The 26,577-nt window shown below is 47.0% G+C and overlaps 1 protein-coding gene across 4 annotated transcripts in view; it reads left to right on the forward strand.

The window, feature by feature from the left end:
- The window catches only part of PLPPR2 (phospholipid phosphatase related 2), a 48,291-nt gene that overhangs the window by 5,406 nt on the left and 16,308 nt on the right, over positions 1-26,577 (forward strand). Inside the window, exons 2-6 of one of the 4 annotated variants that reach the window (XM_079959657.1) lie at positions 3,462-3,641; positions 11,757-11,862; positions 14,908-15,096; positions 22,126-22,246; positions 25,033-25,289. In XM_079959657.1, the coding sequence (XP_079815783.1) occupies positions 11,797-11,862; positions 14,908-15,096; positions 22,126-22,246; positions 25,033-25,289 (633 nt within the window). In that variant the 5' untranslated portion in view covers positions 3,462-3,641; positions 11,757-11,796. Of the gene's footprint in view, positions 1-2,983; positions 3,642-11,756; positions 11,863-14,907; positions 15,097-22,125; positions 22,247-25,032; positions 25,290-26,577 lie in introns of those variants that run through there. The other 3 variants (XM_079959659.1, XM_079959658.1, XM_079959660.1) reach the window with 3 other exon arrangements.

Below are 26,577 nucleotides of genomic sequence, written 5' to 3' on the forward strand. Positions count from 1 at the left end.
ACCAACTTGCCTCCCATTTCAAAGCTCTGCTGGTGACGTCAGTCAGGGATCTGTCCTGGAAGTGTGTGTGTGTGTGTGTGTGTATGTGTGTGGATGAATGTGCAGCACAACCAGGCAGGTTCCCCCAGTGGCAGTAGGGATGCCAAGGGGCCCTTCTATCTATCTATCTATCTATCTATCTATCTATCTATCTATCTACACACACTTTGATTTTTAAAAGTACAGTCATACCTTGGGTTACAGCCGCTTCAGGTTGCGTTTCTTCGGGTTACGGACCACCAAAACCCGGAAGTGCAGGAACGGGTTACTTCTGGATTCTGGTCGCGCATGTGCAGAAGCGCCGAATCGCAACCCATACGCAGACATGCAGACACGGGTTGTGAATGCTGCAGGTTGCAAACATGCATCCCGCATGGATCATGTTCGCAACCCGAGCGTCCACTGTATATACATACAACAAAAAGCAATTCTGAATCCAAATGTTGAGATTGCTCTGAATCTCCTGACTTCCCGCCATCCCTTCCATGGGTCCTCACAGTATTTTTTTACAATTGCATATCCATACTTATCCAAATTTTTAATCCTTCTAAATTATCCATACTTTCCATTACTTTATAAGCGTGGCTAAAGTCCTGCTAACATTTTAACCTGTTTATAGTGGTCTCGTAAATACATTATAAACTTCCCATTCCTCCTTAAAGTTTTTGTCTTCTCAGTTTCTGAGCTTCCCAGTTAATTTTGCCATTTTGACATAGAGCGGTTGCTGAACAGCTTGGTAGGTTTCTGGATGAAACATCGGCCCTGGATCCATTCCAGTCCGGCTTCCGCGCTGGTCATGGGACCGAGACGGCTCTGGTCGCCCTAGCAGATGATCTCCGCAGGAAGCTGGATCGAGGCGGGTCGGGGCTGCTGATTCTTCTAGACCTGTCAGCAGCCTTCGACATGGTCGATCACGAACTCCTTGCCGACGTGGGGATCCAGGGCACAGTCCTTCAATGGCTGCGCTCGTTTCTCTCTGGTCGGGGACAGAGGGTGGCGCTTGGGGGAGAATTGTCATCGCGCCACTCCTTGGTGTGTGGAGTGCCTCAGGGTGCGATTCTCTCCCCAATGCTTTTTAACATCTTTATGCGCCCCCTCGCCCAGCTTGTCCGGAGTTTTGGGCTGGGTTGCCATCAGTATGCCGATGACACCCAACTCTATCTGTTGATGGATGGCCATCCTGACTCGGCCCCAGACACACTGGCGAGATGTCTAGAAGCTGTGGCTGGATGGTTACGTGGGAGCCGGTTGAAGTTAAATCCTTTGAAGACAGAGGTCCTCTGGCTGGGCCGGGACGATATGGGATTGAGGGGGCAACTCCCATCTCTTGCGGGGGTGCAATTAGTGCCAGCACCGTCCGTTAAGAGTTTGGGTGTAATCTTCGATACCTCCCTCTCTATGGAGGCGCAGATTACAGCTATAACAAAGGCAGCATGTTTTCATATCCGCCAAGCTAAGCAGTTGGCTCCTTATCTCTCTCACCCTGACCTAGCCACTGTGATCCACGCGACGGTCACCTCCAGACTGGATTATTGTAACTCGCTCTACGTGGGGCTACCCTTGAGACTGACCCAGAAACTCCAGTGGGTGCAGAATGCCGCGGCGAGACTCCTTATGGGGTCTTCGCTGCGAGATCACATTCACCCGGTACTATACCAGCTGCACTGGCTCCCAGTGGAGTACAGGATCAGGTTTAAGGTGCTAGTTTTAACCTTTAAAGCCCTATACGGTCTAGGACCCTCGTACCTACGGGACCGCCTCTCCTGGTATGTCCCACAGAGGAACTTACGGTCTGCAAATAAAAACATCTTGAATATCCCAGGCCACAGAGAGGTTAGGCTGGCCTCAACTAGAGCCAGGGCCTTTTCGGCCGCGGCTCCAATCTGGTGGAACGCTCTGTCACAAGAGACCAGGGCCCTGCGGGACTTGACATCTTTCCGCAGGGCCTGCAAAACAGAGCTGTTCCACCAGGCCTTTGGTCAGGGCGCAGCCTGACCCCCCTTCTCTGGCAATCTGCACAGAATTTTGCTTATTGGTTGCCATAAATTTGATTTTAATTAATTTTTATAATGAAATGTTTTTAGAATCGTTGGATTATTTTGATTGTTGTTAGCCACCCTGAGCCCAGCTTCGGCTGGGGAGGGCGGGATATAAATAAAATTTATTATTTATTATTATTATTATTACATCAACTTGGTTTGCCGTTCTTCTCTGTTCGGGGTTAGTTTCTTTCTTCCGCCAATGGGCCCTTCTGATCCCCAAGGAAACAGTACTGATCCCTCTGGCAACCTCTCCCTAACTCGGTTCCATGTGTTGCTCTTAAAAACAACAACCTCAAATACTTTCCCAGATCGGAGTCAAGAGAATTGGATCATTAACCACGTTCCCTAAGACAGAGTCCAGCTGGCCCCAGAGGGTGTATCCAGAGGGTGATTCCTGCTTCTGAGGCAAGAATTTTTTTATTTTTTATTTTTTGCTAAAGTGCTAAAATGAGGTAAAGGTAAAGGGACCCCTGACCATTAGGTCCAGTCATGACTGACTCTGGGGTTGCGGCGCTCATCTCGCTTTATTGGCTGAGGGAGCCGGCGTACAGCTTCCGGGTCATGTGGCCAGCATGACTAAGCTGCTTCTGGCGAACCAGAGCAGCACACAGAAACGCCGTTTACCTTCCCACCGGAGCGGTACCTATTTATCTACTTGCCCTTTGATGTGCTTTTGAATTGCCAGGGTGGCAGGAGCAGGGACTGAGCAACGGGAACTCACCCTGTTGCGGGGATTCGAACTGCCAACCTTCTGATCGGCAAGCCCTATTAAAGCCTTGTTGTTGAGAGTTCAGAAGATGAAGGTGCTTTTCATACCAACTTAATTCGCAGTGCCTGGCTGAATTATGGTTTTCACTCTGGGGTAATTAAACCTTGGAGTTTACTGTTCGGTTCGACACAAATGTGCTAGCTTGACAATGTGAAGATTCGGCACTTGCTCTTGGTACACGCCTGGTAAGTAAGCCAGGCTCGGTCAGCTGGTGCCTTAACTTTCCCATCTGTAAAATAGGAAGAAATTCCCAAGCAGGGCTCGGCCATTTAGGGCAAGAGAAGAGGGCAACCCGTAGCTATTGGAAGTTACTTTTCAACAGCAGAGTGAAATAGGCCAACACAATTGCAAGTACAGGCTGGTCGCAGACACGGGGAATCGAATGGATTTCAGCGAAGCCGTCTAGGTTGCGCCTCTTGCCCTTCTGACCCAGAGCGGACACAGGCAGCATTTCAATGAATTCTCCCCCTTGAAATATCCTCTCTCTCCCCTCTCTCCTCCCTCTGTGTGTGTGCGCGTGCATGCATGTGTAGATGTGTGTCGCTCCCCCCCCTCCTCTCCTCTCCCTGGAAGGGCTCCAGCTGCTAACACGAAACAACGTTTTAATCCAGCGGTCCAGCTTCTAATTGGGATATTGGCATGATCAGCATGGATTCCCCGCTGCATCCTGCAGACCGTTGAAATTGCTTAGGAGAGGAGGAAGAGAGCGAGGAGGAGAAGAGATTGGATGTGGGCCGGGGAAGCCATGGCTGCTGCCTAAAAAATACACAACACTCGCTGACATACAGAAGGTGAGAGAAGCAGTGGCTGGGCTGTGGGGCTGATGTGATGGCGGGGGGGCTGGGGGGGCAGAGTCTCACTTCATCCTGTGTCAAATGGGCTCTCCGTTTTCGAAGCATCAATTGCCTCTTTCTGTTTCCTTCTCCTCTCTCTCCCCCCACCCCAAACCCCCAGTTATCCATACAGTCATTGTCACAGCTTTGACAATTACTGGGCTCTCTCTCTGTGTGTGTATGTATATATATATATGTCTGCATTTCTGTTTTAAAGGCCACGTTGCTAAGTTACACACTCTGATGGTGGTGCAGAGATATGTGTGTGTGTGTTTGTTGGTGTGTCTGTCACTGTGTGTGTATACACGCACAGACACGGGTGCAGATTTGCTGGCGCTCGCTCTTTGCAGCCCAGCAGTAAGCAGATTCGGTTTGTCAGGAAGACGGAGCAGGCGGACTTCGTGTCTTAATCTCGGCTCATGGGGCTGGCGAGTTGCTCTTGGCGATGGGATGTTGGACTGAGGAGGAGGAGGGGGGCAGGCAGCGGAGCATCTTTGCAGCTGGATTCTCATGGCCCCGGCTCTACCGCTAGCAAAGTTGGGACAGGTGGCACTGAACTGGCATCTGTTGGGAGCGACGTGGTTCTGCTACTCTGGGGGTGGGTCATCTCCAGTTCTTTTAGGTGGGGCGCTGGTGGTGCGGTGGTCCTGCAAAAAGAAAGGAAGGAGGGCAGTTGAAGCCAGAACCTTTGCTTCATAATGGGAGAGACCTAGAGAAAGAGCTTGTGTCCCATGTGCATTTATCATGATTGACAGTGTGGATTGATTGAGCCCGTAATAGAAGACTTGAGGGTGTTCTCACGTACATCTCTGAGTCTTACTATTTAGAAGAGGGGCAATCCTCCGCTGCAAATCTCCCCGATCCAAATCCTGCACTATAAAGAAACCTGATTCTTTGCTCAAAATGAGGTCTGCTAATCACTACAGTGTACTAAAAAACAACACTTACCTCGTCCAGAGTTGTGTCTCCTTTATCCTGAACAGGGCATTTTGAATTTTCGGATTCTGTTGCTGGAGAGAAACATGGAGGCGGAGGCCAGGAAGTAAGAGGGGAGCAATAGAGGATCAGGGAGAAGGAAGCAGGGAGACAATTGCAGCTGGGTAGGAACACGGAGACAATTGGACCCAGCTCCCAAGTCCTAGATGCCAGTATAATCTATATACCGTTTCCCTCTTGCTGTATGCTAAAACACAGAGACCAAAATAAACTGCTGAAAGTTAACATTTGTTGAAATAAAACCGTGTTAAGTCCTCTAGAAATTGATCAAAAACGTAACAATTCTACTCATGGCTTGCTCCTCCCTTTCCCCTCAAATGTGAGATCGAGGGGTTTATTGTTTTAATCGATCTTCTGGCATGAGTTGGTCAATGGTTCTATAACGTTATAGTGAGGCAGAAACTTTCATTAAACCATTAAAATAAAAATCCGCGCCCTGAAGGAAAGGTGCAGCTTCATCATCAGCCTGGTTATGAGGGCTGCTGAGTTCTTGCTCCCAGGTAAGCATGCGTAGGATGCCAGCCTAAAGGACATGGAAGTTGCCACTGCCAATTGACTTGGCCCATCTGTGTGTACAGTGGTACCTCTGGATGTAAACAGGATCCATTCCGGAGCCCCGTTCGCATCCTGAGTAGAACTCAACCCGTGTCTGCGCGTGCACGGGTTGCAATTTGCCGCTTCTGTGCATGCGTATGACATCATTTTGAGTGTCTGCGCATGCGCGAGCAGCGAAACCCAGAAGTAACATGTTCCATTACTTCCGGGTCGCCGTGGAGCGCAACCTGAAAACACTCAACCTGAAGCGACTTTAACCCGAGGTATGACTATAATACAGTGTGTGGGTGTGGGTGTACACACACACACACACACGGGAGCACCAGCCCTACCTTTAAATAAAGTGAGATTACCTCAGGCAGTGCATGCTAGGAGATACTGGTGCTATCAGAACAGTTTGGGCCTGCGCCCTAAAAAAGGTAAAGGACCCCTGGATGGTTAAGTCCAGTCAAAGGCGACTATGGGGTGCAGCACTCCTCTTGGTTTCAGGCCGAGGGAGCCAGTGTTTGTCCACAGCTTTCCGGGTCATGTGGCCAGCATGACTAAACCGCTTCTGGCGCAACGGGACACCATGACGGAAGCCAGAGCACACGGAAACGCCGTTTACCTTCCCACTGCAGCAGTACCTATTTATCTACTTGCACTGGTGTGCTTTTGAACTGCTAGGTTGGCAGGAGCTGGGACAAAACAACCAGAGCTCACTTAGTCACGGGGATTCAAACCACCGACCTTCTGACTAGCAAGCCCAAGGGGCTCAGTGGTTTAGACCACAGCGCTACCTGCGTCCCTTTTGCCCTATACCTAGTTTGCTGCCCTCAGGTCAACTGCCAGTCCAGTCCACTTCTGACAGGAACACCATACATTTCTACCTCTGGTTGTGAACAGGATCCATTCCGTGGTCCGGCCACATCCTGAGGAATTCGCAACTAAAGGACTGCTTCTGCGCATGTGCGTGGCACGTAAAGTGCTTCTGTGCATGTGCGTGGTGAAACCCGGAAAAATACTTCTGGGTTTGCTTCGTTCGCATCCCGAAGATTACGTATCCAGAGGGCTACACAAGTGGAATTACGACTGTATTGTCCTTCACATCAGGTAGCAAAATTTCTTGGGATGGCTCTGCATATAAGTTTGCACAGAAGCTCACACACCCCAGTTCACTATGCTTATGTACTGCATTGAACTACAGTTTTTCTCCCCAGATACTATTGACACAAATTCAAATGCAATGTAGCAACTATGAGAGCTAGAACGGAGCTTCCTTTGAACCGGAAACTTGGATTTCTTTATGAGGTGTTCAAATTCTCTGTCAGATGCAGTTTTGTGCACCTCTGTTGACAGATGTGTCCATGATGATATGTGAGAACAGGAAAATGGGCAGGCTGGATTTCTGGGCTGGATTTCTGAGCCTGCTGAACACAAACTCTATTCCCTTGATCCCTTCAACACATTAGAATCATCCCACTAGGTTCCCACTAGGTTCATCTTCTTGAAGAACTTGACCCCTTCTTCAGCCTCTCAGAAGAATCAAATACAGGCTATGTGATGAAGCAGCAAAGTGACTTTTCATTTTTTATATGTCGAGATGTACAAAGTGACTCTATGTATGTCTGACTCACATAAAATCTCACTATTCAATAGTACCTACTTGCAAGAAAGTGTGGATTGCATTCTTAGGTGTGTTGTGAATGTGGGGTTGGTGAAGAAGTTCTACTCAGGACCAATTTAAAGCCAAATTTGCACTTTGTGAACCAAAATGCAGGTATCCTTTGAAATTCGCACATAGCCGAATATTGCTATGCAGTTCGTCAACAAGACAGTATTTACAAAAATGCATATATTCGGGGAAAGCGTGCATAAACATGAAAATAGCACACAAAAATGCATTACATATGGGGAAATTGCTTGCCAAAATGTGTTACTGTAGTCAAAATGGGACATTTATTAGAAATTCATCAAATGTTGATGAATTTTAATGAGGATTCTTTTTTAAAACACACACAAATTGTTTGCAAAATTTGGAGAATGGAATTTAAGACTGGAGAAAGGAGGAGAAGTGAAACTGACATATATTTAGGTGTGAGTAATACAAACTGAGAGAGGTTTGAAAAAAGAAATGGCTAGTTTTCATCCTGCTGTTTTTAACCATTCTGTCCTGTTTTCTTGTCTTAACACTGATTTCATTTTATCCTCTCTCTTTTTAACAAACCGCCCTGGTATCATTTATTCATTTTTAAAATGAAAGATGCTATTGTTTTAATTTTATTCATTTAGGTGCCATAGCCCTCTTTCAACTAGATGCTGGAACATCCTTTCCATTACAGAGTATGTGAAACCATCAATTTAACAGCCAGTGTAGCATAGTGCAGTATAGTGGTTAGAGCATCAGATGAGGACTTAGGAGACCATGGTTCAAATACCCACCCAACCATGCAGCACCCTGGGCCAGTCACTATTTCTCAGAGTAATCCTACCTGGAGTGGTTGTGGTGAGGATAAAATGGAAGCAGGAATTATGTAAGTAGCCTTGAGAAACTTGGAGGAAAGACACAATATACAGGCATCGCCGTCCCCCACCTATGCAGGGGTTATGTTCTGGCCTCCATAACTGAAATCATGTAAAATGGGGAGCATTCTCTAAAAAGCACCTGAACACCTGCTTTTTTCCTGCTCTCCAGCTCTCTCTCCAATCTAGACTAAAATATCTAGAGTTGAAGCTCTGGGGACCAGCTGGAGGCTGAAGAAGGCACAAGAAAGCAGTTGTTGCTGAACTTTCCTGCACGTCAGCTATTAGGTGGGGAGGCTGAGCTGCCTAAACAAAACCCCTCTGTGCCTTGAGTCTATTTGGGGCTTCCTCTGCCCTCACTGACGTCCTCTTTAGGCTCTGGGGAGGGTCTCCTCGTGAGCCACAAGGACTCTCAACCTCTCTCCCACTATTCCCGGGTTTGAATTAAATCGTTTATTTATTTCCCAGCACTGTTTGTAAACACTATGGTTACCAGATGTCCCCGTCTCCCAGGAACAGTCCCCGGATTTACAAATCTGTCCCCAGACAAAATCCGTCCCCGGATTTCATTTAATGTCCCCAGATTTATATTTTAAGTGTTGTAGATTTCTTAGTAGGGAATGAATGTTGAGTGATTGGTTCAACGGCACAAGACACATCATATGGGGACTTCCTTCGAGGCAAAATGGTGGGTGCCATGGCAGTGAGCAGCTCCTGAAGCCAGCCAGAGCCAACTGCACTACCAGGCTGGCTCCGGGCTGCTGAGACCGCCGCTGCCAAGAGGGAACCGGGGACGCCTGGCACGTCAACTGGGGGAGCTGCCGACCCCCCCATAACCCAAATCGAGCCAGGAGTGAGAGCCCCTGGCCACCTGGCCAACTGCCCAGCAGCGCTCCAGGGCCAGTAAAAACCCTGGAGCTGGTGTAGGGAGAAGGAGGAAAGGAGAAGGAGAAGGAAGAGAGAGAAAGAGGAAGGAGAAAAAAGAGGGGAGCCCCGACCTTGGTGCATTGCTGCCACACCCACTGCTGAGGAAGAGAGGGAGGAGGAGGAGGAGGAGGAGGAGGAGGAGGAGGAGGAGGAGGAGTTTGGATTTGATATCCCACTTTATCACTACCTGAAGGAGTCTCAAAGCGGCTAACAATCTCCTTTCCCTTCCTCCCCCACAACAAACACTGTGTGAGGTGAGTGGGGCTGAGAGACTTCAGAGAAGTGTGACTAGCCCAAGGTCACCCAGCAGCTACATGCGGAGGAGCGGGGACGCGAACCCGGTTCCCCAGATTACAAGTCCACCACTCTTAACCACTACACCACACTGGCTCTACACTCACACTGGTAGGACAGCACCGGGAGGGCAAGGACACGTGGCTGAGCCCAAGGCCCAACCTGAGCCTACTCCACAGCAGATAGCACTCCAAAAGATCAGGCTGGGGCCCAGAGGAAGGCTGCATGATAGAAGAGACCCAGAAGAGAAGATATTACTTCTTAATTATTTTAAAAAAATGATTTTTCCAAAAAAAAAAAGTGTCCCCGGATTCTTTGAAAACAATCTGGTAACCTTAGTAAACACAGTTGTGTGAGAGTCCATTGTGCATAAGTGGAGGGGAAGCCTGTAAATGAAAATGCAACTAAAATAATAAATGCCATCAAGGAGCAGGAAGGGTCAGGAGCTGGAGAGATTTAGCTTAGGGCTATACTGAAGAACTCCACAATGAATTTCACCCTTAATCAAAAGAGAAGTCATTTCAAACTTACAAACAAAATGCCACCCTGGTCCTGTAGCTTAGGGATGATGAACTTGAGGCCCTCCAGGTATTGCTGGACTCCAACTCCCATCAGTCCCGGTCAGCATGGCCAATGGTCAGGGATGATGGGAGTTAAAGTTCAGCTATATATACAAGGTCACAGCCAGTTCCTTCATCTATGATATGACTTCTGTGGAATGGGAAACGTCCAAATGTGACAAGATAAGGGGAAATCCCCATACGAACCATGAACAATAACTTGCTTGTGGGGCTACAGAGACCTCCATGGTGGGAGCTGGCTGGAGCAGCAAACTCTTTATCATCTCCTGATAGGATCACATGAAAAAGCATTTGGGCACAAGTGGCAGTGAGTCAAGGATTAAATACTTTGCATGCGCACGTGCTGTACCATCGCCGCTCCCAGTAGGAGTTTGAAACACCTGGTTTGAAGCCTGATCTCCAGACTTTCAGGTCAGATTTATTTTTAGCAGTTAAGGAAAGCTTTCCAAGGGCTCAGCTTGCGAAACCAAAGCAAAGCACAGAAACAGCTTTGACTCCTCCGCAGACTAGCTGAAATAAGCCTTGGGAAACCCAAGCTGCTAGACAAAATCTGAGCTTCCTTTGCAAAGCATGAGTAGCTGAAACAACAACAACATACTTAAATTGGCGCATGCTTATCCTTCAAGCAGGGCAACATGAAGTGGTGACTTTCAAGGGTTGAGATTATGACCATGCACTGGAGAAAAACGTGTGTGTGTGTGTGTGTGTGTGTGTGTGACCAAATCAGAATATATTGTTATGGATATGGGGGGGGGGGCAGATTCCCCTAAATGCCTGGGTGTCAGATCCTCTCCATAATTCCTGCATTTAGCATAACTTAGAAATGAAGTTTGATTAAACTTTACTAAACACGGAACCCCCCTGGATTTAGTTAGGCTTAGAAGCCAAGCCAGCTCAGCAGAGCTAGCAGGGTGGATCTTTAATGGTAAAGATAAAGGGACCCCTGACCATTAGGTCCAGTCATGGCCGACTCTGGGGTTGCGGCGCTCATCTCGCTTTACTGGCCGAGGGAGCCAGTGTACAGCTTCCGGGGTGTGTGGCCAGCATGACTAAGCTCCTTCTGGCGCAACAGAGCAGTGCATAAAGGTAAAGGTAAAGGTAAAGGTACCCCTGCCCATACGGGCCAGTCTTGACAGACTCTGGGGTTGTGCGCCCATCTCACTCAAGAGGCCAGGGGCCAGCGCTGTCCGGAGACACTTCCGGGTCACGTGGCCAGCGTGACATCGCTGCTCTGGCGAGCCAGAGCCGCACACGGAAACGCCGTTTACCTTCCCGCTGGTAAGCGGTCCCTTCCTGCCGGAGTGGTACCTATTTATCTACTTGCACTTTTGAGGTGCTTTCGAACTGCTAGGTTAGCAGGAGCAGGGACCGAGCAACGGGAGCTCACCCTGTTGCAGGGATTCGAACTGCCGACCTTCTGATTGGCAAGTCCTAGGCTCTGTGGTTTAAGCCAGGGACAAAGGCCAGTGATGACTCACGAAGGAAACCATTAGAGGGCAAGACTGCTAGGTAAGGGGGCCTCCTTTGTGGGGTGCTAGTGGGCAGAGGCAACGGCTGAGTTTACGGTTTTAACTTTGAATGGCATAGGCTGGGGGCAGGTCTTGGAGTCAGTCAGGAGCAAGAAGGAGAGGCAGAACTCCAAGTCATCTGGGGATGACAGGTTGGAATGAAGAGACACAGAGGACAGCTTTTTGCTGACTTGTGAATCCAATGTTGCCCTTATGGGAGAAGCCAGACCCTCATTTTTTAAAAAAAGTTACAGGACCCCTGGACAGAGCACACGGAAATGCTGTTTACCTCCCCTCCGCAGTGGTACCTATTTATCTACTTGCACTGGTGTGCTTTCAAACTGCTAGGTTGGCAGGAGCTGGGACAGAGCAACGGAAGCTCACCCTGTCGCGGGGATTTGAACCACCAACCTTCTGATCTGCAAGCCCAAGGGGCTCAGTGGTTTAGACCACAGCGCCACCCGTGTCAACCATAGGCTGCAAATGCTCTGCAATCACTCCATCTAGGTGCAGGTTGTGTAAATAAAACCATATATTGTAAAGACACCACAGTCTTTACCTAATTTCTGTGCCTAATTTCTGAAAGAAACATGAATCCTGGGTAAGTGCCTGGAATCTCACACTTTTCAGAGAGAGGAATGGCGCGTAACAATATTCTTGCTTGTCCGGAAGCCACTTGACCAACTTGCTTTGGTATCTCCTTTCTGTAGTTTACATCTTTCCTTGAGGAGAGATCCAGGCCCTGTCGACATGGCTGCTGATAAGCAGGAGCTTAAGAGAAGCATCTCCATCATCCCCTGCTTTGTGTTTGTAGAGGTAAGGATGCCACTGGATTTTGCCAAATGAACAAGTGACTGTTTCCCTGGTACTGAGAAAGGAGCAGCCAGCATGGGTTAGTTAGGCCTCCAGGGTGCAGTTGCATAAGGACAACCCCAATGCTGTAGTTAAGGGGTGTTGTTTCTTCTTTGGCGATCACTCGTAGCTGAGTAAGATTGTCTTCCATGAACACGGCTTTAACAGCGAGTCCGTAAGTGACTGTGGAGGCCAGTTTTGGATCCACACGTCCTTCCACAGTGGGGACATAGGTCTCCGGGCGAGAGTTGATCACGGTGTGGATTTGCCAAGCATGCCTTCCTCTCAGCACGTCTCTCTCTTTCGTCCTGTGTCCGAGCATCTTCAAAGCCCATGACACCTTTGGTAAAGGCTGTTCTCCAATTGGAGCGCTCACAGGCCAGCGTTTCCCAACTGTTAGTGTTTATACTACTTTTTTTTTTTAAGGTTTGCCTTGAGAGAGTCTTCAAACCTCTTTTGTTGACCACCAGCATTACGCTTTCCATTGTTAAGTTTTGAATAGAGTAGTTGCTTTGGAAGACAATAATCAGGCATCCGCACAACATGAACAGTCCAACATCAACAGTTGATGTTGAAGAATCATTGTTCAGCAGTGTGCTTGAACATACTGTGTTTCGCATTAACTGTGCTTCCAAGTCCTTTGAAGCCATTCAAAAGTATTTTATTCATGTCCAGCGCAGAGCATTTTGCCCGTCCTGGAGCAGCTGCTCAGTGCAATCTAAGCAATTTTGCTGCAGCAGCCTTTAGAATATCAACAGGGACTGTGATTGCACACAGTTGTTTCCTCAGTTGCTGGGTCCTGTTGCTTTGCTGGGGTGCAGAGACTGAATGGTTCAGGAAGTTGGGCATGTTTAGCCTGGAGAAGACCGAGAGGGGACGACAGCCACCTTCAAATATCTAAAGCAGGGGTCAGCAACCTTTTTCAGCCGTGGGCTGGTCCACTGTCCCTCAGACCTTGTGGGGGGCCAGACTATATTTTTTTGGGGGGGAAACATGAACGAATTCCTATGCCCCACAAATAACCCAGAGATGCTTTTTAAATGAAAGGACACATTCTATTCATGTAAAAACACGCTGATTCCCAGACAGTCCATGGGCCGGATTGAGAAGGTGACTGGGCCACTCTGGCCCCTGGGCCTTAGGTTGCCTACCCCTGATCTAAAGGGCTATTCCATGGAAGATGGAGCAAGCTTGTTCTCTGCTGCCCCAGAGGTTGGGACCCAAACCAATGGATTCACATCACAAAAAAGGAGATTCTGACTAAACATAAGGAGGAATTTTCTGATGGTAAGAGCCATTCGACTGTGGAATAGACTCCCTTGGAAAGTGGTGGAGTCTCCTTCCTTGGGGTTTTTTAAGCAGGTCTTGGATGGCCATCTGTCTGAGAGTCTTTAGCGGTGTTTCTTATATTGCAGGGGGTTGGCCTAGATCAGTGTTTCCCAACCTTGTGCCTCCAGCTGTTTTTGGACTACAATTCCCATCATCCCTTGCCACTGGTCTTGCTAGTCAGGGATGATGGGAGTTGTAGTTCAAAAACAGCTGGAGGCACAAGGTTGGGAAACACTGGCCTAGATAATCCTTGAGGTCCCTTCCAAGTCAACAATTCTATGGTTCCTTGCTAATTTTTCAAGGGCCTCTCTTTCCACACCCACCCACCCCATGGAGCCAGGAGCAGCTCTGGGAGATATTGAGTACGCACGTCTGAAGAGGGGCATGCAGACATAGACTTCCCCACTCCAGACCTCCCCAAGCAACCTAGAGGAGCCCTGGGAGGGAGGCTGGCAAAGAGGTATACATCTCTGGGGCAGTGTCAGCAGTGAGACACCGCTGCCCCTTCCTTGCATAGAGCTCCCTAGCATGCACGACACACATGGGGTGCAGTTTGAAAAGTTGCCTGGCCGTGGCAGGCAGGCAGGGATGGGAAATAAAACGGGCAGGTGTACGAGAGCTCTTGTGCTGGGCCTGGGAGTTAACCCGAGCAACGCGGTACAGGTCCGGTTCCGAATCCAAGGATTCCGCGAGGAGTCACTCCAACAGGGCCAAGGCAAGTGACAAGGCTAGGTCACAGGCTAGGTCAGGCACAGGGTCTCAGGCAGGTTCTAGCATACAGCAATGTTGCTCCCACACCTTGGGGTGGGGCCCGACAGCTTTTATCTCTGTGGGGGTAATGGCCGGTCCTGTTCCCCCAGTGACTCACCTCCCTGTCTCGCCCGAATGCAAGCACTTCTCCTGCGAGTACTCAGGGGCCCCCTGCTCTCAGACCTGAGTTTCTGCAGCTCGGAAGATGTCAGTGGGTTACTAGATCCAGAGACCGCCTCAACCTCTCCTGACCCAACTGGTAGTGGAGCAGCTGTAAGTGATGACCCAGCAGGTCATCGAGGTAATCCCCGCATCTGGAGCCAGGGCAGGCTCAGGCCCCTGACTCGGCCCAGCTGGTGTTTGTTGTAGGGGAACCTGTGCAGACTGGAATTCTTCAGGGTCAGGCCCCAGACCTGGTTCATATGCCGCCTGAGGCAGAGGATCCGGTGCGGACTGAGACTCCTCCGGTTCTGAGTCCGAGCCCGTCCCAGGCCATCACAGCTCAGCCCTTCCGCTCCCAAGCCCCTGAAAATGCGGCCACCTACACGTGGTCTCAGACACCAGCCCTCTCCCTGCGATCATCTGCAGTAGATCGCCAGGATATGGAATGGAGTTATTGGGTGCTCAGGAGGAGGGGGGGCAGGAGAAGGAGAAGGAGGGGTTGCATCAGAAGGAGGCAACTGTCTGCCTGACTTTGAGTCAGCAGGCTCGGTGCCTCTCCCGCCAGCTGTGATGTGATGCACAGCTACAGCAGGCACCCAAGCGTGAAAAGGAGTACACGAGGAATCTTGCACGGAGGAGCAGGCAGAGGGTGGGGTGGGGGCTGCCAAGCTCCAGCTACTCCAGGGACCCGGCTCTCCTGGCTGTGTCCATCTCCCATTCAGTCCTCAGCGCCGCTTCCCTGCCTGATGTGCCATGTTCTACTTCCAGCTGGTGATTATGGCGGGCACTGTGGTGCTGGCGTACCACTTCGAATACACGAACACTTTCCCGGTCCACCTCCAAGGCTTCTTCTGCTACGACAGTGCCTACGCAAAGCCCTACCCTGGCCCCGAAGACACAAGCCGAGCACCTCCCGTCCTCGTCTACTCTCTCGTCACTGCTGTGCCCACCATAACGGTAAGAGCCCAGCAGGGCACATGGTGGGTGGATGGGTGTGGAAGGGGTGACAACCCCCCTGCTGCTGTTGTGAGATTTGGGGCCACATGTTCCCTCTGGGGGTAAGATCACCAGGGAGCGTGGTTTCAGATATCAAAGTCAAGGAAGCAGAGGTACAGCTAGCTCTTTCTTTGCAAAGAACTTTGAAGCTCCTCCGGAAAAATGGTGTGGAATTGTTCAGTCATTTTCTTTTGTACTAGAATTCAATAACCATTCCGGCTTGTAGATCAACTGTGCCTGATGCACACATGCAGATATATGTGCTTGAGATGTAGGTGTGCTGTGACTACCCACCAAAGTCGGGCAGATTCATCCATTTCAGGCGCATGAATTTGACATGCGCTCATTCATGTCAGTACTGTCCCATTTCTGCATTAACCTGCAATTATGAATAAAGTCCTTACAAAAATGCATATTTAAAGGTGAACTTAAATTGTATTTTGGAATGCATTTTCTGAGAAAACACACACACACACAACCCTAAATTATGCATTTTGGTACATTTTATTAGCTGAACACTACATCACAAACTTTGGAGGCACACATTTCAAGCTCTGCATTCGCTCAGGAGCTTCTTGTCAGGCCACTTTGTATAGGAATTTCTAATGTATGAATTCTTCAAGAACTGCCGCTACACGCAAAAAAAGTCTGAGCAAGACACTCACATATAGGGATAGAGGAGAAATTAAATTTGGATTTCATTTAAAGCTGAATCCATGAAATCCACATTTTCTAGAACAATATGCAAACCAAAACACAGCTATCCTTTGAAATTCACACGTCTCTGAACTTTGCAATGCAGTTCTCTAACCAACCAATGTTTACAAAAAGGCATGTTTTAGAGGGAAGGGTGCATAGAAATGAAGATATTACTGAAACTAACATACAATAGCATTGTATGTTTGACACAAACGTGTGTCGAAACTACATATAAAATATGTTAATTAGGAGAAATTCGCAGAACTATGGAAAAATGAGAAACTGTGAGAACCAGAACTGAAATATCCTTGCATCCTTACTCTTGTGTAGGTTGAGAATTTACAATGCTCCACCTCAAATTTATTAATCTAATCTATTGTTACATTTTATTTTTATTTTTAATAGATTTTTATTAAGATTTTCAAAATTACATGAATAAAAAAAAATAAAAAAACCACACCCAATTAAACAAAAAGAAAACAAAACAATGTGTAAAAACAAATCACATCACAGGAAAAAAATAAAAATAAAGAAAACAGACAAAAAAAGGACAAATCAAACCTTTACATAACTTTCTTTCTTTAGCTTTTTTCCTTGACCTCCTCACACCTCCCCTCTTTGTATTCTAGTTCAGATAGATATTTCAGCAAATCCTTCATCTTTGTTTTTATCCTAATAATTTATCTTAATATACTGTAATTTTACATTCTCTTCTTTCACCAATTAACCATCCATTTTTACTTTATTTAATCTTACTTCTCCTTAAAACTGATATATTTGAACTTAATCTCTTAAGACATTTCCCCTAGGGTCATAAAAATTTCATTCCACGATTTTTCCAACTCTCATCAAAATTTTTTTTTTAAAAAATCTCCATATATACATTTTAAATTCCCAGTTTTCTTCCACCGTCCCCCCTCCCCGGTCTCGGCCCCTGCCGTCAGTTCCATCAACCTCCAACAGTCCATCAACCTGGAGATCTTATGTCCGAGGCTCTTAACTCTTCTTCATGTCCCATCTGCCGATCTTCTTGATAATCTTTGGTGCTAAAAAGCAGATCTCGGGGGAGCTCCAACGCATCAATGCTCATATTCCTTCTTAACAGGTTTACCAGATTTCCATAGTTAAAGCTAGGGCCCATAAAGTATTCCAAATCTTGTTTCACCTATTGTTACATTTTAATCCCACCCTCCCTGTAAGGAGCTCAAGGAAGCATGCGCAGATCTCCCGCCCTCTTCCCATGTATCCTCACACCATCTTGGTGAAGTGGGAGAGAGTGGGAGACAGGGATTGCCTAAGAGCACTGAGCAGGTATTTGAACCCAGTTCTCCCTACATCCACAGTCAAACCCGTTTGCCAGTCCATCATACTGGATCTCATCTTAAGTGCATCATGAATTAATATGCAGGAGAAATTGCAGACTGATATGCATACAGTAGGACTGAGCCAAGCTTACTGGGATTGTCTTCACTGCACACATTTAGAGTTAATATCACCCTACCGTTCTGTTAAGCATGCAAGCTGAATGTCTGACTATTCTCACTGCTGCTATCCCAGTGCCCTCCTTTAATTCAGACGCCATCTCTTGTCAGTGTCTGGATAGCAGTTCCCTTGGAGCAAGGACAGTGACCCACATTGCAAGAAGGCCGCTGGTTAATGATATCCTGACCAACCCAATCTTAAACCAGCTTTTTCAAAACAATCATCTTGCCATCATTTTATCTATTTTCAGACTTGTGTCTGTGGGATACCCAAAGTACAGACGCAACATTTAAATCAACAACACAGTTTTTTGGGTAACAACCTCCCAATCACCTATTAATTAAAAAATATAATGCCCTAACTTAAAAAGCTTGTCTAAAAAAGGACAAGTTTTTGTGGGAGTGTTCAGGGATGCAGGAGAGGATATATTGTTTGATTATATGCTTTCCAACTTGTGTTAACAATTTAGCAGAGTAACATTCCCCTTTTTAAACTTGCACAGTGGATGTGTTTGCTCAGGCTCGCTAAAGCCTCTAAAATACGCTTTCCTTTTGGTAATTCCCCATTTAGTCCCCATTTTTTAAAAGATAGACACGACGCAGTCTTCTATAAAAGTATAAAAAGGGTTTACTCACACATTCTGTTCACAATTGGATCCCAGAAGGCAGACTTAAGTTAGAAAAGTAATAATGAAAATGAAATGTAATAATGAAATGAAAAAATCCAGAAAAGGAAAATGTGCTACTTCCTAAAGGTAACACGTTCCAACGACATACTGCTGTTATCATTAGGAGATGCTTCCAGATGATCAAATCCATTTTTTCCCTTTCGGTCAGTGGCCTGGGGGAAATAGACTCCCTCAATGATTTCTGTTGACCTTCATCCTGCGTGGGAGAATGTGAAATAGTACCCAAAAACCTTGTGGAAATGTCCAAAAATTCATAATGGAGCTTCTGACACTCCAAGTGATTCACAGCCTTTGGCCATTCCTTTGCAAGCCTTCTGTTGCTTTGCAATCATTTGTTTTTACTGAAGGATTTTCATCATTAACAAGGATACATTTAACGTCTCTGTTTTCAATTCGTAGAGTCCTTTCTACAGGTCTGTTACATTCGGCATGAAACTCTGCTGTCATAGACCTTGTGAGATGTGGGGGGAGATAAATGGGGAGGGGGGGTGGGAGGAAAGAAGAGGGGATAATGATATTTCATGCTTTTGCTTACTGTATGTGCAGAGTTTTTTATGTCAGCGTCACGAGATTTTGCCAGCAAAAACAGACAAATAAAGAACCTCCAATCCTATTTTTAAATATCTATCTAATTTGTTTACTTATTTTCTTCGCCCTTCCCTCCCATTTTTGAGCTGTGCTTCATCAACGTGTAGTTCCAAGTATATACAGTGGAGACAATGATAATTAAATAATAATTATCACAATTAGAAAAGCCTTAGACTTTAAACCATAGCATCACCTCAGTCCAACTGATGGGAAAAAACACATAACCATGGTGAAGACCCTAGGTAAAGGTAAAGGCCGACTCTGGGGTTGCGGCGCTCATCTCGCTTTATTGGCCAAGGGAGCCGGCGTACAGCTTCCGGGTCATGTGGCCAGCATGACTAAGCCGCTTCCGGCGAACCAGAGAAGTGCACAGAAACGCCGTTTACCTTCCCGCCAGAGTGATACCTATTTATCTACTTGCACTTTGACATGCTTTTGAACTGCTAGGTTGGCAGGAGCAGGGACCGAGCAACGGGAGCTCACCCCGTCGCGGGGATTTGAACTGCCGACCTTCTGATCAGCAAGTCCTAGGCTCTGTGGTTTAACCCACAGCGCCACCCGCGTCCCAATGGTGAAGACCCTACTCAATCCCTAAAGCTTGGATTGCACCTGCAAACTATGCCTAAATCTCAGTAACGAGGGAGGCAGACCTGCTTCTAGAGGGAGGGAGTATATATTTTTTCTGTTTTTTTCTTGAAATAATTTTACCCTCTGCCTCCCATGGATGCTGATTCTCCCCCACTTTCATCCCAGGAAGAGGGAAAGAATAGGGAAGGCAGCAGCTGTGATTTGATACCCCTCCAGCCATTTCTATGCCTGCATCTGTGGCTTCTCTGCTGCTCCAGTCTGCCTGCTTCTCTTTATGGCACCTTCTGCTCCCTTGAGGTTGGGGCGATGTGGGCATGTCTCTCCTCACAGGCCCAGCTCCCTCTGATGGTCCATTCCATTAGCTAGGGCATCTCAGTGCTGCTGCCCACCCCACAACCACGGTACCATCTAGTGGGGAAGTGATATAGATAGGGAAAGTGCGCCTCGGTTTAAGAATGGTTTTGGTTTAAGAACAGACTTCTGGAACGGATTAAGTTCGTAAGCCGAGGTACGACTGCAACTCCCTACTAACTGACTGGGGAAGTGAAATATTAAGTGAGATTGTGACTCTTCTTGGGCTAAAACCCTGCAGATGGGTGAATGGGCCATAGGCTGTTGCAAAGAACTCTTTACCAAGCAGACTCTTCAGAAATGTCTGAAAGAAAGATTAAATATTTCTGCTCACCCCCCAAAATAGTCCTCTTGGCTGGTACATCGTGTTACTGTATACCCTGGGTTTCCCACATTTAAACCACACCTTTTGGCATACCAACATGTGAAATGTGGAGAAAAGATGAGCAGGTCCCCCACCCCCAAAGTAGTCTGTGGTCCATGAAAGTCTATGCTGAAATTCGGGATTTTGTGTATTTTTATGCTGCGAACTGCCCTGAGATCTTCAGATAAAGGGCAGTATACAAATTTAATGCATGGAAATAAAAATAAATAAACGCCTGTGCATAATTAATGTCTAAACACACAATACTGCCAGAAATGTAAAAAGCTAAAACAAATGGAACTAAGAGAAGCTAAAGGACACCCTCTGGTTTTTCCAAAAGAACTATTCTTTAGTTGGGTGGGTGGGTAATTTATTTGAGGTTATATATATGTGCAGTGACTACATTTCATATACAGTGGTACCTCGGAAGTCAAACAGAATTTATTTTGGAAGTCTGTTTGATTTCCAAAATGTTCGGGAACCAAGGCGCGGCTTCCGATTGGCTGCAGGAAGCTCCTGCAGCCAATCAGAAGCTGCATCAGACGTTCAGGCTCCAAAGAACGTTCACAAACTGGAACACTCACTTCCGCGTTTGTGAGCCAAAACGTTCAACTCGCAAGGCGTTCACGAATCAAGGTATGACTGTATTTTATTTAAAGGGGGGGGGAGGAAATGTGGATTTATTATTATTCAATTCAATTCACTTTATTTAAATTTTCATTTTTGAAAGGAGATAATAGACCCTCTCATAGTCACTTTACAGTATGGAAAGCAGGATCACATATAACTATTCCGATACCACCATGAGCGTAACTGAAGATTAAAAAAGAATGTCTGGAGAAATCCTAAGTAACAAATGTCAGGATTAGTAGCACAGATACACATAATTTTACATGGTTTTCTGATATTACCCTTAAACTCGGGCAAATAGGGATTGCAATAGATTTGCTTCTTCTATCGGATAAGTCACAAATCTTCTCTCTCATCAAGCAGAGACTGCTAGACCATGAAATCCCAAAAATCTACCTCTTTGTATGCCTTTGTATGCCTTCTGCTTACTTAGGATTTCAGCCCTACCAGGGAGTAATGCCTAATTACCTTTATAATCTAGATATTGCATCACAGACCTTTTATTTCTATTCGTCTAAATGCATTCCCCTCATCTGTTTTGTTCGGAAGGTTTCCAAAAACCCCCTTCCAGAACAGATTCTGCTCCTGTAATAAGAAAATACCAGATACAGCACATAATTTTGGACTGCACTCTTGGCAGAGATCTCCTTGTGCTTTCCTTACACCCTAAAATATCAATTTACAAAGAGTCTGTAATCCAATATTTATTGAGGGATGATACTCCTGAAACTACCAAGATTGTTTCGGGGTATTTTGCCGAGATTTTTTAAACTAAATCTAAAGTTGCCTGATTTACTCAATGGCGGCTATCTAGTCTTTTATATATTGTGTGTGTTCTGGATTATTAATGTATTTGGATGACATTGCATGATTTTATTGCTTAAACTTATGCCAATAAAGGCAATAACAATAGCAACAACAGTATCTCTGCAGACAGGTAAAGGTAAAGGGACCCCTGAAACATTAGGTCCAGTTGTGGCTGACTCTGGGGTTGCGGCGCTCATCTCACTTTATTGGCCGAGGGAGCTGGCGTACAGCTTCCGGGTCATGTGGCCAGCATGGCAAACCAGAGCAGCGCAAGGAAACGCCATTTACCTTCCCGCTGGAGCGGTACCTATTTATCTACTTGCACTTTGACATGCTTTTGAACTGCTAGGTTGGCAGGAGCAGGGACCACCAACGGGAGCTCACCCCGTCGCGGGGATTCGAACTGCCAACCTTCTGATCGGCAAGTCCTAGGCTCTGTGGTTATCCCACAGCGCCACCCGCGTCCCTTATCTGCAGACAGGAGCAGACTTAAATTGGACTCGGCTGGGTACCAGGCTCAAAGAGCAGAATTAGGTAGTCACATCTTTTTCTGCAGCAAGTGCCCATATATTTGTTTCAGCCATTTATGGTCACAGAAATGGATACCCCGACAAAGAGTGAGGTCCCTTCCTGCTAAATAAGTGTGTTGGACCTACAAGTGGTATAAAATCACTGTGTCAGAAGCACTTTCAAAGAAACAGATTCTTTCTCACTTCGGTGGTTAATGAATTGGGCTTGACTTGGCCAAAGCTTATCTTCTCTCTCTCTCTTACCCATTACTTGCCTGTCTCAGATTCTTGTTGGAGAACTGGCTGCCTTCTTCCTCCAGCCTGAGAGACGTGAGGAGAAGACAATCATCTCAGGAGAGTGTTGCTATTTCAACCCCCTTCTACGGCGCATCATTCGTTTTCTGGGTAAGAGAAAGATGACTTTACCATGCTGCCTTGTTTTCTTGCCTCAAGGTCACTCCCAAGGTTCCCTCCCCACTTTCAGCTCCACCCTGTTAAGAGTTATGTGAGCAGAATTCCCTGATCCGGACCTTGTGCAGAATATGGATCAATAAGCTCTCCACGCCGAGAAAAATAGAGTTCCAAAGTTTTACTGCAAACCATCTTTAAACTGGTTACAAAAAAAAGGTAACCGACTAAAATACAAATCAGCTCATTGCTCTTAAACAACTAGCAATGCAGTCCAGTTTTCTTTAGGTTCTTACCTAAGGACTGTTCTCTCTCTGGTCCCAGAGCAAGTTATCTGGCAATATGCCAGCAGTTTCTAAGAGAGGCCCAGTCTCCCAGTCATCAGTTAACATAAATACTGAAGCAAAAGGCCTATCTGCACTTCTGTTCAGCCCATGATTTCAAGTGTTTTCAAATCACAGATCTGAGAGGTTGGATTTTTTTGGTCCCACCCCTTTCCTCAGGAAAAGGAGCTGTTTACTGCTGAATTGGAAGAGAAAACTCGATTAACGTTTGTTCCAATTTGACAGTAAACGACAAGGTTTTGTGGGGAAAGCAGCGGGACAAAAAATATATTCCTCTTGGACCTGTGACATGAAAGCATGGGACAAATGAAAGTGTAAGGTAAAGGTAAAGGTACAGGGACCCCTGACCATTAGGTCCAGTTGTGGCCGACTCTGGGGTTGTGGCGCTCATCTCACTTTATTGGCCAAGGGAGCCAGCGTACAGCTTCCAGGTCATGTGGCCAGCATGACTAAGCCACTTCTGGCAAACCAGAGCAGCGCACGGAAATGCCGTTTACCTTACCGCCAGAGCAGTGCCTATTTATCTACTTGCACTTTGACATGCTTTTGAACTGCTAGGTTGGCAGGAGCTGGGACCGAGCAATGGGAGCTCACCCCATCGCAGGGATTCAAACAGGCGACCTTCTGATCAGCAAGTCCTAGGCTCTGTGGTTTAACCCACAGCGCCACTCGCGTCTCCAAATGAAAGTGTGGATGGCCCCAAAGTTTCCATCCTCTTGTGGCAGCTTTAGCTTCAATAGCACCTTTATTTGCACTTGCCACAATTCTCTGCAAAGCAGACGTTCAACATCGCAGTATATAGGCCAGCTAAACATCGTGATATACAGCTATATCATGGTGTCTGAAATAAGGAGGGAGCTATGTAGAGGCATCGGCTGGCCTCATAGCTTTTCCTGCATCATGATTTTGCTCTTGTGATTTATTGCTGCCTGCTTGAGGCAGGGGAGAGCTGATCCAGCAGAGTTAATGGGAGATGCAGGAATTGAGAGACACATAGGCTGGCTTCATGGTTTTGCACACATTGTGATTTTTGCATAGCACACACATACATGATAATTCATGATATACTGCCAGGAAGGGCTGGATTTAGGTTTGATGAGGCCCTAAGCTACTGAAGGTAATGGGGCCCTTTATATGTCCAGCTGTCCTTTGTCAGCAACAAATTGTCGCTGTTTTTGTGTGTTGAATATATGCTATATGGTAATTTATGGACCTAATAGGTATCTAAAGCCATTTGCACATAACAAAATATGTATTTTATCAAAGTAATTGTTGAACTGAAATACAATTAAGAAGAAGTATATTAATAGTGAAATAATTGTTAAGCTCTAACTTAAAATGATTTTTATTCACAACAAACTTAATAATGCAAACACACTGGCATTTGGCAATAACAAAAGTTCCTTTAGAAACAGAAGTTACTTATAATCTAGTCTCTATAAACTTGCTATAACATGAAATAATAATAGGTGTAAATATATGATGCAAATTACTAATAATTATAAATAGCAGAATGTAGGCACTCTATATATAGAAATGAGCAAACCAGTGATATTTTAGGGAGCAGGCTAGCAGGCGGGGCCCATGACTTACATCATAGGAGCCTACACAACACAAAACACCTATGTTGTATATAGGTTTTAATTTATTTGTTTTTTATCTTATATTTTGGAAATGTATATCCAGGGGTTTTTTCCTTAATTTTTTGGGGGGCCCCCAACAGAGTGGAACCCTAAGCTACAGCTTGTTTAGCTTATACGTAAATCCGTCACTGCTGCCAGGTGAAAAATTATGAAACCGATATCACGATATGGACTTCAAACTAGTTTTGGACGATATACCGTATTTTTCGCTCTATAGGACACACTTCCCCCCCCCCTCCAAAAATGAAGGGGAAATGTGTGTGCGTCCTATAGAGCGAATGCAGGCTTTCGCTGAAGCTATCCGCAAGCCTTCGGAGCACCGCGGAAGTGCCCGCCAGGCTCCAAAGGCTTGCGGATAGCAGCCTGAAGCCCGGGGAGCGCAGTGCCAACTGCGTTCCCCGGGCTTCAGGCAGCTATCCGCAAACCTTCAGAGCGCTCCCCCAGCCCACAAGCTCTGGGAGCGGTGACAAGGCTACGCAACCTTGCCTGTGCTCCCAGACCTGTTCTGGGGCCTGGGGTCGGGGGAAGCTCGGGCTGCCCCAGCCCCGCAGCTAAAAACGAAGCCGCACGCAGCCTCTCCTGGCTGGACAGTCTTGGCTTCTTTGCTCTTTGGGGCGGGGGGAGGGGAGAAATAATTTTTTTTCTTTATTTCCCCCCCTAAAAACTAGGTGCGCCCTATGGTCCGGTGCGCCCTATAGAGCGAAAAATACGGTATCTTTTACAAACCCCAGCTTCCCACCTCCAGCTGCTCATCTCCTTCCTTTCAGCCCATTTCTTCCCCTTTCCTTTCCCACAGGCATTTATTCCTTTGGCCTCTTCACTACCACTATCTTTGCCAACGCTGGCCAGGTGGTGACTGGCAACCAGACTCCGCACTTCCTGTCGGTGTGTCGACCCAACTACACTGCCCTCGGCTGCCAGGCGCCCCCAGGCACCATCTACGTCACGGACAAGGCTGCCTGCACAGGCAACCCCGTCTTGGTCACCGCCGCCCGCAAGGCTTTCCCCTCCAAGGATGCTGCTCTCAGTGCCTACGCTGTAGCCTATACTGTGGTACGAGGCTCTGGTGGGTGGCGGGGCCGGGGAAATGGGTATCAGAGTGAGGAAGGAGCTGAAGTGACAGGGGTATGAAGAAAGCGCCCATCTCTTCCCACAAGGACATGTTGGATGTGGTGGAGGTGACTGCTGGGCCTGAACTTTCAGAGGCCACCTACACCAAATTTCCCCAAACTTGGGTCTCCAGCTGGTTTTGGACTACAGTTCCCATCATCTCTGGCCACTGCTCCTGCTAGCTAGGGATGATGAGAGTTGTGGCCCAAAAACAGCTGGAGATTCAAATCTGGGAGATCTAGGGTTGCCATATTTCAAAAAGGAAAAACCAGGGCACCCCGAAAGTTAGGAAGACCCCAGCATTGTTGAGTTGTTGTTTTTTTTAGGAAAACCCAAAAGCTGTAGAGTTGTTGTTTTGAATAACAAAAACGCCCCCCCCCAACCCAAATTCAATTGACTTGCCTAAAATCCAGGACAAAGCGTCACCTTTTGGAAATTCCCTCCCAAATGTCATTTCTGCCTTCGAAATCCTGATAATGTCTGGGGAAATCTGGATGTATGGCAGCCCTGGGGAAACTCTGACCTACAATCGCAAGGCATGCCAGCCAGCTCTGGGTTTTGTTTGCTCCACCCCAAAATGGGCTCCTTAGGAGGGCTAGGGTGCCTTCTGATGGACATGAAGGGAAAAAGAGGGGAGGAAAGTGAGCCTTTTGCTATCAAGGCTCAGAAAAGAAATGGGTTTGGTGGCTCAGCAGTGTCACAAAGTGTTGCCTGTTCTGAGCAGAGAACCTTCCCTCTTTTCAGATGGAGAAGACTGAATGGTCTACCTCCACAATTGGAGGCAACCATGCTTCTGAATACCTGTAGCTGGTAACCACGGGAGGGGAGAAGGCTTTTGTGCTCATGTTCCCCTCGCTGGTTCCCCACAAGACGTATCTGGTTGGCCACTGTGAGAACAGGACACTGGACTAGATGGGTCATTGGCCTGATCAGGCCGACGAGTTTGTTTCTATGTTCCTAAATAATTTCCCTTTGCCTCTCCAGCAACATCTGGTGGATGCCCAGGATCAGCAATAAAGACTTTAGCTGAGGTGGTGGCTGGAATCTGCTATGGGGTGGGAAGACATAAAGTCGGGAATAAAGGTTCATCCAAAATTCCATTTGCTCCACTACTGAATTGGAACCAATGGCAATTGGCTTTCTGCACAATGCTGCTTGTTCCAGAGAGAGGATTTCCAGGAAAAGTGAGAGAGCAGAGGCAAAATTGCTCGGACCAGAAAACCGCCCAGAT

This window comes from Podarcis cretensis (genome assembly GCF_951804945.1).
Source record: "Podarcis cretensis genome assembly, chromosome: 17".
In the NCBI taxonomy this organism is placed as follows: Eukaryota; Metazoa; Chordata; class Lepidosauria; order Squamata; family Lacertidae; genus Podarcis; species Podarcis cretensis.